At 40.0% G+C, this 16,546-nt stretch overlaps 1 protein-coding gene across 1 annotated transcript in view; it reads right to left on the bottom strand.

Moving 5' to 3' along the window:
• The window catches only part of LOC122403419 (cone-rod homeobox protein), a 78,309-nt gene that overhangs the window by 13,946 nt on the left and 47,817 nt on the right, over positions 1-16,546 (bottom strand). The window contains exons 2-3 of the mRNA XM_043406932.1: positions 14,948-15,191; positions 6,061-6,266 (exon numbers count right to left, since the gene is read on the bottom strand). Of these exons, the coding sequence (XP_043262867.1) occupies positions 6,061-6,266; positions 14,948-15,032 (291 nt within the window). The 5' untranslated portion in view covers positions 15,033-15,191. The remainder of the gene's footprint in view (positions 1-6,060; positions 6,267-14,947; positions 15,192-16,546) is intronic.

Below are 16,546 nucleotides of genomic sequence, written 5' to 3'. Positions count from 1 at the left end.
GAGGGGTGGTCTCTTGCCGGTGTACATGTTCAACGAGCCGACAGCAACCACGGCGGTCGAGTGTTTTTTAAAAAGCTCGAGTTCTGCTAACGAGGCTAACTTGACATAATACCAACTGAAATAGCCTTTATTATACCCAGCGGCCCGTTACGACTCCACGGGTATCTTCACCTAGACGATGTGGTGTGCTATTGCTTTCGATCATTACACGGAGGACAGTTTCCCCGAATTCTCGACGATGATTCTCGCGTGAATGAGATGGAAGCGATTTCCTTGAATTTTATTGACAGCGATACTCATTACGGGGGATTAAAATATATTTTTTATTTTGCAAATTCTGTGAATACGCATCATATTATTTTCCAATTTTTTTCTATCTTTACGTGGAACAAAGACACAGCCTCGCCCAGTTACCAGACTGTATAGAACGCAAGATATAAATTAAGGAGGGCTTTTCGTGTAACAGCAGTATAGACACTTGACTTTTATATAATTTTTCTCTAGCAAACTATTAATTATATTGGCTTAGGCTTTTTAAGGTGTAAAAAGATATTCATAAAGTGTAAACAAAATTTTTTGTTTCTTCTTTTTATTATGAGAGTGAATTTAATGCAATTTTTGTAATCCTTTCTTGGCCTGTTACTCGAGAATCCCCCATTAAGTCTCTACAAACCCGCGAATTTTCATCGAAATCTCTATACGAGGCTATTTCCTTTCAGTCTTCATTTCCCTGTAAATATCACGATAAACGGGTTTCGCTTTTTTCGTTTCTTAATTAACTTCGTTTATAGTAATTTCGTTATTGCGTAAAGAAATTTCCATTAATTTCTTTTTTTTTATTCCACAGAGTTAAACGAACGAAACAGTCCAAGGAAGCACAGACGAACGGAACCGGCTCATTAACAGATTTAAATCGATAATAAAATAAACGTAGCTCCGGCGAAGTCGATTACTGTCGAGTAAACAGATTTGCCCCCGGAAGACAAAACATATTATAGACGGAGCCGCGGAAATGATTATCCTTCGTTCGGTAGGAAAAGTTTCACGTCGGGAAGCTTGGGAAATGGTTTAATAAAATAAATACGACGAGCGCCGCGGTCCCGATGGCTCCGAATTCGAGCTCGCGGAAAAAGGACGGGGGATGCTGGTCGACGGGGGAGAGATATAATAATATCCTCAAGGTTACGGGGGCGAGTAATAGCTGAGAACAAAGCCGCAGTTCCGCCGGGACCAGTCGTTCTTCTCTTTCTCTCTCTCTCTCTCTCTCTCTCTCTCTCTCTCTCTCTCTCTCTCGTTCGTTCCTTTTCTCTCTTCCGCCATTTTTTCCCCAATACGAATTTAATCCGAAAGACGTCGGTAATGGCGCCGGGTTCGCTACCCCGCAAAATAAACGTATTTAATCTTTCGACACTTGTTACTCAATTTTATGAGGGCTTTACGCCGAACGCGTCGACACTACGCTTCGCTAGGCGTTTTCCATAATAGCGATTATAAAAATGTGAAAAATAACCAGTGATTACATCGATACGATAGTTTGTTATCGGATAAGAATAATGGAAACAACATCGCTCTTGAACCTTTTATTCCCAAATAATTACAAAGTCATAAGGACTTGTTTATATTTTCGTGTACAAATCAGATGACAGATAATTTTTTTTTACGAAACAAATTTTATCGATCGACCCGGAGTAAATAAATAAATGTTAAAGTATTTACAGAATTGAAAATTTAAATGAGAGTAAAGTTTGAAAAGCTATTGTCCGACTTAAATAAAAATAACCAGTAATTACATCGATACGATAGTTTGTTATCGGATAAGAATAATGGAAACAACATCGCTCTTAAACCTTTTATTCCCAAATAATTACAAAGTCATAAGGACTTGTTTATATTTTCGTGTACAAATCAGATGGCAGATAATTTTTTTTTACGAAACAAATTTTATCGATCGACTCGGAGTTTATAAATAAATGTTAAAGTATTTACAGAATTGAAAATTTAAATGAGAGTACAGCTTGAAAAGCTATTGTCCGACTTAAAAAATTAACAGAATTTCTAACAAGTAAATCGCATTGTAAATTTATACTGTACGGTTAAAAACTTCATGCAAAACTCGTTTGTCAAAGCCTCTTAACTCTTCATTACGCTTACGTTGAAAGAACTAAAAGGAATATTTTTGCGTGTAAATTTGTAAGAGCATTAGTACGACACGTAATTTAATGGCAGAAGGCATTGTTATTTTTCTCTCTTGAGTATTTCACGCGTTCCCTTCTCCGTCATACCTCTGTTCTTTCATAACCTTCTTTCTTTTATTCTTTTTAATTACATTTAATCCAACGTACGCGGATAATGGCGTTGCTCCGCTTTGCCCTAAGTTAAATACTTAATCTTTTGACACTCGCTATCCGAATCTGCTTTTAATCGTTAATGGATAAAGCATTTCATGATTCAGATTGTTCGAATGAAATTTATGTAGTTTTAATTCGACGAGCTTGTGCAACGGAGTTGATTTTTCATTTAAGGAAATTCAGTTCGTTCGAGTAATAATTTCTGTATGTTGTAACGATAGTTTAATCAGGATCAAAAAGCTTCGTGGTTATAATTTTAGATGGAACACGCGAGATTAAATAATTTTATTTAAGAGGATACTGTTGCCTAGAGTGTCATTTTTTCGACCCATTTTGTGATTTTTTTTTAATGATAGCTGAGCTGTTTTGTAGTGAGTTTTTAAAGATATATCTATTCATCTTATAAGTATGTACAGTATTTTTTTGATAAAAAAATATTTAAAATTGTGGGTGTTATTCTTATTTAAATGCGGTTTCTTAAACTGACTTTCATGATATTTCAAAATCTAGCAGACCGGCTCTGATCTTCACTTTCTGACTCTCAATATAGGACTGCATTTCTATTTCGTTTAGCTATAGAGAACTCATTGTAGGGAGTGTTTCTTGTAAATCTCCGATAAGAGTCCTTTCTGTTTGTGCGTTACGTCATATGGACCCAACCGGGCCGTTCAAATGCACACGTCGAAACCAAACCCACATATCAGATTTAGATAATTGAAACTATAACTTGAGAAGTGTATCTGAGTCCTGAACTAAGGTTCCAGTTGGAGAACTGCAGAAAAATACGTAAATTTCGTAAGGGGCAAAGAATTTTTTTGAGTAAAAAATAAGCTAAAAGAAAAACGAAAAGCGAGAAATTGAATAATCAGATGATATAAGAATTTACAGAAAGTCAGATGAGCCAAGGAAATAACATTGAATGTACGATTTTAAAGTTTGGAATGAGTCATTTGACCCCGCTTGGTACGTTTAATGTTAATTTGGCAGTGAATGTGTTAATCAAGACAAAGCAGATTGCGAGTGAGAATATTGTTAAAATTTTTCGTAGATCGTATTGTTATACTATTATTGAAATATGAAATGCTATAATTTATTTCACGAACATATGTTTTCTTCGTATAAAAATAGAAAATCCGTCGTCTGAGGTCGCAATCGTCGGGCCGGAAACGACTCGGCTCCGTCGTCTAACCATCCCGCCATCCGAGTGTTAATCGTTTGCAACAAGGAAGAGACGCTTGGCAACGAGACCAAGAATATCATGCTCGGTGTCGCAACGTTGAAAATTCAGCGTCGGAAAAGCGGCGCGAAAGGCTTCCGGGGTACACAGAGGCAGGTGTGTCGGCTCCCATCTCGTTGGCCCGTAATTCGTATTATTACACGCTTTGAAATTCAAACGGACCAGAGCACGCGACGTCGTGCTCGTCCAGGTTTACTACGCGCATGCTCCTCGGTAGTTTCTGCCGGTGTGCGGTATATAATTGTCAAGCACGGTGCACACAGGCGACGAACAAATGTCAGCAGCGCACCCTCGCAGGGAACCTGCCTCCGACGATCTACCGGGCGATGCTGGCCCACCCCCGCGCGCCCTTCCCCGCACGAGGCTCTAATTGGAGTAGGAGAAGAGAACCGGCACTGCATAAACGCGCCTATTTGTCCATTATTTCAGATTCCCTTTGTCTTCCCTAATGAAACAATGAGTCTGCGCCGTAATTGCGTCATACCCGCCCTATCCCTACCTTCCTCCCATTGTGTACACCGCTGACTAGCATGGCCTTCTCGTCTTATAATCCGGACAATGCATTGGGATAATACCGTGACCCTCCGCTGGACGCGACGCTGAAGGATTCTTTGCCAAACTCTCCACCATTGTTCTCGATTTTTCTCGACGATTATTATTGCGGTGGCTCTGTTAATTCCTCGATTTTCGATCAGATATCGAATTCTTATCTTTACTTTCCTCTATTCGAGCTTCGATGAACGCTAGAGATATTAGGAAAATTTTGCACTTGGCTACCACGTCGCTTATGTACAACTATCGTCGATAATATTTCAAAGTCAATTCGCAGTCGTACCGCGTCCAGGTTAACTCGTCGATGGCCACGAGGTTCGAGGAAACATGTGCTCGTTCACGCACGTGGTAGCGATGACCAACGGACTGTCACGATTCAAATCCACGCGTGCTCAAGACGAAGCAACTTTGATCCGAAATACGAAACTATTTTTTACATGTTCATTTACACCCTGTGTATCGACTGTTACTGTTGATTGGTGAAATAATAATTGAAGAAATTACAATTGTATATTCACAAGAATTTATGACGTGTTCGCCTTAGCTGTCGATACACAAGACTGTACAGAGAGGTCGACAACGTGCACAGCAGTTGTACAAAGCCTAGATGGCAGCCAACAGTTACGTACCGATGATTAAATCTAGAAACAAACGAGAAAAAATCCCTCGCGGAATTCTGGCAGCGTTAACGCGCGTAAAGAGTGGGCGGAATTAAAAATTTGACATCAGCGATGAGATATCCTGCAGATGTTCCAACAGAAGTTCGGTAGGAAATCGCTATTACTGCAGGGATTCTCTGCAGCGCGAATTACGCGCGGTGCGAGTAAATATGGCCACGAGGACGTAGCCAAGGGTACAAAGTAATCCCGGAGATTACCGGCTTACTCTGTCAGCAGATTATGTCAGGTCGAGGGTGTCAGCAGCTTCCTCGGGCATTCGGTGTACCCTAAACCTACCCTGCACCTTGTGCTCTTGCCCTTACGGCGGTGATCCACCGTCGCGCATTAAAACAATCGATCATTGCAGTTCGTCCGATTGACCCCTCCTGTTCTGACATTGCTACGCGTTGTTATACACACCGACGAGTCAACTATTTTCTTTCTGGTTGATTGTTTAAGGATTTTTGCCAAAAGTAATTCTGATGATGAAGTCAATAACTTAATTTTAGTGATACATTGCAATAGTGAGTGTTGAATAATTCTCACAATCAATACACTTCGTTGAATCGATTAACTCATAATTTCTATGTAATCTTTTTATTACCTTTCTTTTCAATTTTTAAATTTGATGTGGGATTAATTACCCAATTCTGCCAAATATAAGTGATTGTACAATTTTTGAAGCGTTGAATTACTTCATCTATGTGTTTGTATTGATATAAATTATTTAAAAATTGAAAATCTAATCATGATGCTATTACTGGTTCGGTAGTACAAATTCAAGCTAAAATGTATAAATACTTTAAATTTCTAGTTTTTCATTACATAAGAGAAATTCACTTCGAATAAAATTGTATTTCTAAGCAATATACATATAGGGTGTTCGGCCACCTCTGCCAACAATTTTAATGGGAGATTCTAGAAGCCAAAATAAGATGAAAATCAAGGATACTAATTTGTTGATTGAGGCTCCGTTAACAAGTTATTAACGTTTAAAGTTCCGCTTGTAGTAGTGGTTCTCACTCAGCATGAAAAACTCATACTCTTGTTGACGCATCGACAGTCTTATAGTTTTCTAAATGAGAACCACTAGTTTTAACTAGCATACATATATTAACTAACTTTAAACGTTAATAACTTTTTAACAAAGCCTCAATCAACAAATTAGTATCCTTGATTTTCGTCTTATTTTGGCCTCTAGAATCGTCCATTAAAATTTTCCCCATAAGTGGCGAAACACCCTGCATTAAATTGTTGCACTAACCTGAACTCTAGCCTCCGTGAGGTGAATCTTTATTGCTAGATCCTCTCTGGTGAAGACATCCGGGTAGTGCGTCTGCCTAAACGCAGACTCTAGTTCCTCCAGTTGTTGAAGGGTGAACGTGGTTCTGTTTCTCCTTTGTTTTCGCCTTCCGAAGGATTCGTCGCCTACACCGTGCAGAGCAGGGTGATACGGAGAATAACTGGTATCTGAAACAAAACAGAACAACGCTTTTTAAATGGCGAAATCGTGACTACCAGCTGCTAACTAAAAATATATTAAAACATTCACAATATCATATGGGCTGTCCCAGAAATAAGGGAATCTGGATTTTTATTCCAGTTAGTTCGAGTTAATCTCATAATACCACTTTCAGGGTTTCAGTTTAACATGCATTTTTATTGTTCAAAGTTTTATTAGCATTCTTAGGGTCGCTTGCTCTAATATGGAATACTTTTATAAAAACTTAAATATTATGAATTTATAGGAAATTTTATGCACTTTTGACTGGTAACAGCCAAATTTAAAATATAATAATGGTTTAGGAACTGTTTACTTTTTTACCGAAATTCTCATTTTCCATATTAGGCTCATAGTGCTTGTAATACTATATGTATAATATAACATATCGAATTGACACTTTTATAATTCTATAATATTCCATAATATTGCAACTGACCCTATACTTTGGCAAGTCTCTGTACCGCTGTACAATATAATTGCTCGGTTCGCGATTCAAACGTTGAACGGCTCATTTGCCAGCGAATTACGAAAATACAGATGCGTTGTTTACAAATTCAAAAACCGTAGACTGTCCCGATGATGGTTGAACCACGCGCGGGCAAAAGGACGAGGGAGGTGGGGGTGGAGGGTGTAGGGAAACGACGGTATTGGGCGCACGTAGAACCAGAGAGAATCCACCGCCCGGTAGGGGCGAACGTTACGAAACCCAGAGAACCGCTTATTAATGATGCAGAGCAATCAGCGCAATTAATTACCGCGGCGCTGAGCCGGGGCTTAGCGAAAAACACAAATTAATTTCCTAAGCTCATAAAAATTCATGCGGTTCGCTCGCTGCCGAACGACAGTCAGGGCCTGCGGAGATCCGCTATCGACTGTATAACATTGTGCACCGCTCGTCCGCACTCGGTGCATCCACGTGCAACTTTGCGTTTAATTACGAATTTTACCGTTTTTACTTTTACATATATATCAGGTCGCTTCGTAACTCGCGTGCGTTTCTTTTTCGATTTTTTAATTAAAATAAAATGAAAGCTCATTGTTTTATTTTTGTACACATTCGACGATATCATCATGTATACGGGCACGAAATACGCTCGTCCATAAAATTTACCTTTAACGGCGTTACCGTGAAAATTGACGATAATTACATTTTAACGGTGAATATTTTTTGCAGTTTCAACGTTTCGAGAAACATTCTGAAACGCAAAATTCGATAAAGCGCCGGATACGTAAGCAACGTTGGCGAGAGCTTTCTGCGTGAAAAATGCACGGAAAAATTGAAGCTGTGAATTAATAATAAAATTGAGGCAATTACAGGGAACGTTCCGAGGGACATATTTTCCACGATGAAAAGACTGCCATTAAACGCGAGGACAGAGCATCGATCGCGGGAAATTGAATTGGAAAGTCATATATGCTGCACGCGAAAATCCTCGCGAACGGTCGTATTAATTTTGCAGACGCGAGAGACTATCGCCAGTGACACGATACGAGTTTGCTCAACGGTATAATTGTTCCATGGTAGTTACGAAAGTTTGTCCCTGCTCGCAGACTTGTTGCAAACAGGTCCGCGATACACGCGAATTTAATCCTTGAATTTTATCTTCTCCTAGACAAACAATCGTCGCTTTCGGTAGGGGAAACGCGCAATAAATACGATATTACTTTTTGTTACTCTATGATAGCTTTTTACAGCTTGATGGGTGTAGGAATTGTTGTTTGCTGGCGTCTTTGTCAAAAACAAGTTGCATAATAGTTTTGCACGTTCCCGAATAGAAATTAGTTACCAAGCCAATCCTTAATTTATGTATCTCACGCATACTATATACATTAGTAATCAAAATAACTGCAGTATTTACTGCTGCGATTTCGAAACATTAATAACCGTGGTTCCTGTTGATACTGCGCTGGGCCATGAGCTAAGGACTTCAGGGCACCCCAATGAAATACTAGTGGAACTCGTAAGAAGCAGTAATGCGCTATCCATTTACACAGATGGAAGCAACATTTCAGGCAATAATTGTGGCTGTGCGGTATGCTGGTGTCCCGAGATGAGTACTGAAATAAAAATTCGCTTCTGTGATCACGGCCGAGCGTATTGCGCCAAATCATGCCCTAGACATTGCTTTAAGCAACAAACACCGCAATACATATATACATTTGTTCCGACGCTCTTAGTGCCCTACAGAGCTTGCAGACCACAAAAATATCAATCAAAACAAACTCGTACACTCTCGAAATTAAGAAAAAATTTAATGACTATTCACAACAATACAAACAATAGTTTTCTTAAATTTATGTAGGTGCCGTCGCGTATAGGAATTCTTGATAATGGGAAAGTCGATAATTTGGCCAAAATAGCTACAAACTCGTATAACTTGGATATATTTGAAGGGATAGAGTGCGTGTTGGTATTATATAATCACAGCGTTCACTTTTTGAAGTCTTTATTTTCTGCGCGTCGTTCTCGAACAAATTGGTCTCGAGAAAACTCTCGTCTTTCTTTATATATTATTACATGGCTGTCGCCGTTTTCTTTGGCCAACCCCCTAAAAGGTGGGGTTAACCAATTAGCGACTTAGAACTCCGCCAAATCGTACCGTTCCCCTTCTTGCGCTCGCAGCGCGCTTCTTGAAACGGGGGTGCGATTTGACGGTGGTTGCGCTTGCTGGCGAAGGTGGCAACGCCGCGGAATTTCCCAAGGTCCTAGGTCGGCAGCGTGACCAGCCGATGGTCGCTTGTCCTTGCATAGAGGACCCTTGGGGAAACTCAGGGTTTATGACACTAGCGATTCACCATCGAGGCCGTTTAACAAATTCTTACTATGGGCATGCTTTTTACAAATTCTAATTGCAGAAACGACTTTCTCAAAGATAGCTTCGCTGTTGTCCATGTCATAAACCGTGCTAGCCGTTTGCATGTCCTATGCCTTTTTATACTTGTACGGCTAGCCGCTACATATTAAAAATTCCTTTCACCGACATTTTTGAAATTTATAAAGAAAAAGGCAGACAGAACACTCTGAGTATGATCAAAGACCAGGGTGTCTTTAAAGGGATGAAATACTTTCAATTATATTTCAATGGCAGTAGCAGACCTTGGTACTATTGAGGTAAATACAGAAGAGAATTTATTGTCACAATAAACCGTATTAGTTCTGGGCACTATAATTTTGCTGCCTCTCTCGCCCGCATTAAGATAATAAGGGATCCTATATGTAAATGCAACCATGAAATCGAAGACATCAATCATGTGGTTTGGCAATGCAGGCTCTATAACAGTTTAAGAGTCAAGTTAATTAAGAAGCTGCAAAATATGAAACTGTTTCTCCCACTTAATGTTGAATCGCTAGTTGCTGAATCAAATATTGCAGCTTGCCCATGTATTTTTAATTTTTTAAAAGAATGTAAACTGCGGATATAATGTACACGTAAACATACATACCACTGTATACATATATGAACCTTACCTGAGGTTTTCAAATAAAAAAAAAAAACAGAAAAAAAAGTACGATATTAGACAATTTTTTGGTGTCGATTACTAGGTGTACGTTTACTCTACGCCTCGTGAATCAATATTTCTTCCACGCGGTCGTTGATCGTATTCTCAAAAATCACGGTTCCCAGACTTCAATTTACACTTAACTCTCCGTAACGGCATCGTTCCCCGATCGGGAACGTCGCCCAAAATGATTCGTAGGACAGAAAATTGCGAAGGGCGAAGAATCGAGACCGGTTGGTCGGCTAAGTACATTTATCGGCGGCCGAAACCGAAATCCACTCAAGATCTTCGATTAGACTCGGGGCCGAAGTAAAGCCCGATCCCAGACAACTCGTGCAACTCATCGAGAGCCGGCTTGATCCAATTTATTAACGTGTACCCGGGGCACGGAAGAAAGGCTCCCGCGTTTCCCCGCTGACTTTTGCGCTTTGCACACGCCTGTACTTCGCCGCGTCGACAGCGAGCTTTGTTTCCCCTGGCCCCGTTGGAAAACAATAGGGGGATTAATTTCTTGTCGCTAAGAAAGGACAGAGACGGAACGCACGCACGTGCCCCGTCGACGTGCTACGTGCGCCTTTAAAACACTTTGTCCTGTCCTGTCTGTCCTGCGAGGACCGCCCTTGATTTGCTTCCGCTCGAAACGCGTGCTTCGTCGAGGCTACGGGGGGTGGCGTAACCCTCTTCGTGGCCTTCAACCAGGTACGGCTAAGAGTCTCGACGACAATTTTTCTAATTTGCGAACACCGCGTAGAAGTGATTCGGTTCGATAAAGGTGTCGACTAAATTTGCAATAATTCGAATGGATACTTGTTTTCGTAAAATACCGAGTAGTTCGTTTTGTTATAATATACAGGGGGTTACCGAACTGGTGATACGTGAAAAAATAAGTCGAAAATGTGGAGTAACATTTTCTCGTACCGGAGTTTCTTTTTTGAATAAATCGATATTATTTCACTTATTTACGTTTACGTCTGAATGATTAAGGATATCACTGTGTTATTCGATTGCTTAGCTTAGATACCAAGGGATAAACATTGAAATAAAACTACTTTTTGATCAAGAATTTTAAGGTGGGTTTCTCGTGTGACAGATTAAAATAATCAATTTTCTTTTGTTTCCATAAATTAAAAGTATGACAAGTTAACTAAAAAAATATGTAATTTGGTCTGGACGTCTCATAAAATAAATTCTACGTGTCGATCGAAATTGTCTAAAAATTGTACAATTCTATTTATACATATAGATATCTCTTGATATACTAAAAAATTCTCCAATATCTCGTTATCGCTATATGCCCCTTCATCCCCTGCTTTTATAATAAAAGTATAAGTGGCATCCAGGTTCATCCGGAAGTTAACACGGTAGGAGGACGGAGCTCGGAGAAGGTTCCGTGGAAAAACTAGACACAGAACGAAATCTAATGACACCCCGACCGTTACTAATGACACTAACAAGGTAGTTAGATGTTACAGCGAACGTCGGTGGGTTCGGAGCTGGACCGTGGGCCGAGTGAACCCACTTACCGACTTATCACGTAGTTACCTAATCTGTTTATCCCAACGGGGGGTGAAGGAGGACGAAGCTGCGACCAGGGGACGCTAGAAGGGTGTATGGACGTCCCCGAGGACACCCCTTCACCGCCCCTTTTGCACGAGATCATCTAGCAGGCGTCACTTCGACGCACATGTGCGAACTTACGCGTCTCACATTTTCCAGGGAGCGAAGGCGACCGTTGCGGTTGAACTAATCAAAGGTATCGAAGGCTTATACGATGCTAAATGAACGTTTGGAACACAAACGTATCTGATACTATTTGTTTCAATTTTTATCCAACACTTTTTCGATTCAAAACAATCGTTACAACGATTAACATTTTGGCCCTTTTGACATTTAATTCGCAGTTCCTAATCTTCTGCTTTTTAATACTGCGTCGACGAAAGCTCTGAAATAATTAATGGAGAAAAACTGTATAGTCGACAACAAGATGAAACTTTATAAACGAGTATCCGCTTAAAATTAACTTGCAATTTCGCGTTAAGAGGTTTTTTGCGTAAAACCTAGCCCGATCGTTTTTCAATTTAATACTCAAGCTGCGCGTTGTAACCCGCCGCAATAAATTGCATACATTTCGCGTAATTGTAAGTGGAAGTATCGAGAACATCAACGATAAAGAGAATAATAAATACCCATTAAAAACGTAATTTCAATTTGCGCGGGTGAAATCAATATTTTATTTAAACTATATTTCGAGCCTAGATGGAAGGGCACTTATACGTCCCTGAGGATGGCGGTCTTCTCTTCCCTCCTACACTTACGATCCCCATTCGATTATCTACCTACCACCTCATTAAGGTTCATAATATGCAATAAAGTGAGCATACACGTACATCGATCAACCGTATTCTTAAAGTATACAAAAATATCGAACCCCCTTTCGTTGCACCATTTCGTCTCATAATTGTGTCAAGTAAGAATTTTAACCCAAATCTGCGAACAGTCGATTCTATTTTCGATTTCTCGAATATTATACACATTAATACATTTTACTGCTACGTTTTTGTCAGAGACATTTGGAGCCCCTTGGTCATTTAATTGTGTTGAGGTGGCTTTTCTCATATTCTTTACGATTTTACGTAGTCTTCTATCATCCCTTTTAGTAGTTACACGAGGACGACCATAACTCTTGCGATTAGAAACACTGTTTCATCGCATTTTCTTTTTAAATTACTAATAGTACTTTGACTACACCCAATTAATTCTGCGACTTTTCTCTGTGTGTTTCCTTCCTTGAGGAGCTCAATTATTCTTGTTTTTGTATCTTTTTAATACAATTTACACGATGGCATTTTGCACACGTCTGTCTTACTTGTTCATTAAATGAAAGGCTACTCTAACTTGTTTGCTTACATTTTTGCGGACTCGTCTTGTGTTTACACTTACCCTCCACGGTTCAAACACTCGTAGAGCTAATTAATTCAGTCATGTTCTTTGAAAATAAATGAAAGTTTGTGTTATTTTGTGGTTAATTACTTCCTACAAAACTCCCTTCCATTTCTCATCGGTCTTAATCATATACAATAACATTTTCCAATCATAAAACACGGCAGTTTTTCGTAAAATTTCTATTAACGTGTATGATCGGAAACTTTCTGCCAGGTTTTGTACTTATTTAATAAAAAGATCAAACAAGAGTAAATTGTACAATTCTTACGTTTCGATTTAATTCAGTTTTAGTAATTTCTCTTGTCTGAAACACATTTTAGAGGATTGGAGACCTTAGTTAATAATCGATCCTGTTTGAAAGAGACATCGAAGCGTCGGTGGACGTTTTAAATTGGCATTATCGCGCGTCGCAGAATATCTGCAAATGTGGGGTAACATTCCTCCGACAGAAAACGAGATTCGACTTGGAAAACGATCGTCGAATAGGCGGGCACGCTGCCGTCCAAGTTCCGAAGAGCGACTCGGCACCGCCGTCGGGACGCGGTTTAACCGGAAGTTGGTTCGAAGTGCAAATTAAGTTTAGCGACCGTCCAGTTTGTAGCGTCCACTTTGCGTAACTCGGTCTAGTCGGTAATGTAACTTCATCGATGTGTTCCGCCAGAGCAAGTGCCGGTACAATCAATCTCCCTTTTCTCTCTTCCTCCCCCTTTTCCACGCCAACTACCATCCATACACCTTTGTGGTCATTCGTATTTCATTCTTTCGCGAACTCTTTTTTATTGAATCCTGTAAAAAGTTCTCCCCTTTTTCCACTGGACATTTCAATGTCGTATTCAGTCACCGTAGACAACCAAGAATCATGTATAAACATTTTGGTAATTTATCGAAACTTTTTTATATCAAATTTAATCATTGAACGAGCATGAAACATTCGCTAATATTGATAAAGGAGGAATTCAATTCGGACTTTATGCTGATGCTATTTTATGGCTCTTGTTATATGTAAGGTAACGTGGAAAATTGTATCAAGCGGGAGTTGGACAATTTGTCATGATGTAGCTCGTTTTAAAGTCTAACCCCGCAGCGGCTATAGTGAAATTGGGGATGAATAGTGAGGGAGGAAATAGATGAAAAAATGTAAGATTATGGACGGAATCAAATTTTTCTTACAGGGGTAAATCGGGACGAAACAGTACTCTGGGGAGATTGGTAATCGTGTCGCTGGAGGGTACGAAGGAACTTTGATAGAAGAACATGTTTGCAGACTCGATTATTATATTTCACGATCTGTAATATTGGTTTCATGAGAAACTAATATTTTTTCGAACTGTTGGTTTACGTTTTCTTCTGCATAGAATCGGATACGTTTAATAAATAACCATATTCAGCATCATAATCGACCATTTATTTTCATTATTCAACAAATAATTTTCCAGTTAACAGTTTGAACAAATTTTGCTATCTAATGCGAAGGTGATCGTAATAAATGGTAATCAGTCAAAGCCACGTGTGGACTGTACAGAGGATGAGTCAGCACTTCCTAACCTAAATCCTTAATTTTCTGTTGGCTGGCTCTCGAAATGCGTAGGCGAGCACTATTATGCAACGGAAATACTTCGGTTTCTGTTTTCGAGCATCAAACAATTTTCCAATTAATAACCGTTGAACACGGTCCATCTGTTAATAACATACATTCGAGGTCACGTTCGGAAACGATATTAATTTTTTACAGTCCAATGAAACGTTTTATCTTTTTTTTCTGAAGTTAAATCGACGCGTACAGTAGGAGCAAAACCAACTGACAGCTCAAAGCCGTGGAGGGGTTATCCATGTCATACGCTCCCTGACGTCTAAAAAAGAGGCAAACTGGCTGGTATAAAAGGGGACGAGTCGTATCTGACGTGATTCATGTCAGGCCTTGAGCGGTCAGTTGATTTTAATACCACCGTAGTCGAATACATGCGTAACCAGGGTTTCTTCAAAGTCAATTTTTTCGAACACTGTGCCCCAAATAAAAAGAATACGTTCCATGCTTTCAATCTATTTCCATACGATTCATGTTGCATACTTTTGTCGAAGAAGAGTGCCGATAAACAGGAGATGGGTCGATTGTTATGGCGTTGTTGGCCCATATTTTAACCCACGGGTTATAGGTTAACGATCAGTGTAGCGGAATATTAGAACAGATGGATTGCCTACTTACAGGGGTGAGTGGCGGTGAAGGGGTAGTCAAGGGAAGGTGGTAATCGCGGTGTTGGGAGACCCGGGGGGCAGTGGTAGCAGAACATGCTCCCAGCCCTGGCCACCGTGCCACCCCCCGGCCCTCCACCCCCTCCGACTCCAGGCACCTGCGGCTGACTCGACTGTTGTTGTTGCTGTTGCTGCTGCTGCTGATGGTGCGGGTGATGGTGGTTATTGTTTGGTTGGTGGGTGTGAACAGTTCCAATCTGCAACAAGTACACGTTTTCGTATAACTCACTGAACCTTCACCGAGACTAATTCTAAGTAGGCAATTTCAAGTAGACAATTTTTCTTAGGGTGACCAGGCAGTCTGATTGAGCTTTTTTATAAAGGCTTATTAAAAAAAAAAAAAAAAACGGCTGGGTATAAATAATTTCCCTTTTTTCTATTTTCATACGAAGAAAACACATGTTCGTGAAGTGAATTATAGCATTTCATATTTCAATAATTTTAACGATATTATCACTCGCAATACACTTTGTCTAGTTTTGCCAAAAATGCAAAATTACTTTAAAAACATCATCGGGAAGTGCTGGTTTGTGTTTATAGCTATCTAACTTATTTTGGGCCTTCGTTTTGTCCGCCACTTGACTAACTGTTCCCGACATCTCCGACTTCTACGCTAGGCATTTTCATCTTCCAAATTCTTATTTTTCGCCAGAACGTCATGAAACATAAACATTTAATTTCTTAATAGTATTACTTTCGAAAAAAAGGAATTGAAAAAAATCGATTTTCTGACTGCCTGGTCTTCTTAAGTAGAAGAACATACATCTGGTCAGACAGTCCACTCACAAGTACAGTAGAACTTCCGTTATTTAAACAGACAGGTAACGGTTAAAGTAATTTTTATACAAGAGGATACTTACTCTAGTGACATTGATAATTTTATATTTAAAATAAAATAACAATAACCGAAACAAAAAAGAAATACAAATCGAAATTATACGAATCCCAGTCGATAACGGTTGGCTGATAAGGTCACGTACGCGTGATAGCGGCTGTTAACGACTTCGATTTTGATGACTAGTACAGAAATGAAAGAAACGCAACGTTTCGAACTCGATAGCCCCCAACGTCTTGCCCGTTCTTTTGAGTACGTCCGCGACAACCCGAACAACTACAGCGATTCCCGGAGCGTCCAAATCACCCCCAAAATTCTATTTACTCCCTTTGAAAGGAAACTACGTGCATACGTAAAGCGAAACCCGAGCCGGTAATCCGTCGTCGTGGAAGGTCAGGCAGCCGAAACGAAAATTGGCTGAATTTCGTTAAGTTTGGCAGCAATTACTTTTGATACCCGACACGCGGCCGTAATTGCGTTGGGCCAAGCAGAAGCAAGAGAGGGGTAATAATTCGCTAATATCAATTTCAAATTTCAATTAGTATCATCTCGACGTCTGCTCCGCCCGTTCCCCTCCCGTCCCCCCACCATCTCTCGTCCCCGCTCAGGTCCCTCGGTTCTCGTGGACCCCAGAAGAGCACGGCATGATCTAAAATTCAATTTGTCCCTTGTAGCGGAGCCGCAAAGGGTGAAGGAGGGACGAAGAGAGCGGAAGGA

Source organism: Colletes gigas, unplaced genomic scaffold, assembly GCF_013123115.1.
Source record: "Colletes gigas isolate AHSC1104 unplaced genomic scaffold, ASM1312311v1 Colletes_gigas_Sc00052, whole genome shotgun sequence".
NCBI classification, from domain to species: Eukaryota; Metazoa; Arthropoda; class Insecta; order Hymenoptera; family Colletidae; genus Colletes; species Colletes gigas.
The sequence above is the reverse complement of the archived record's forward strand: the minus strand, read 5'-3'. Positions and strand labels throughout refer to the sequence as shown.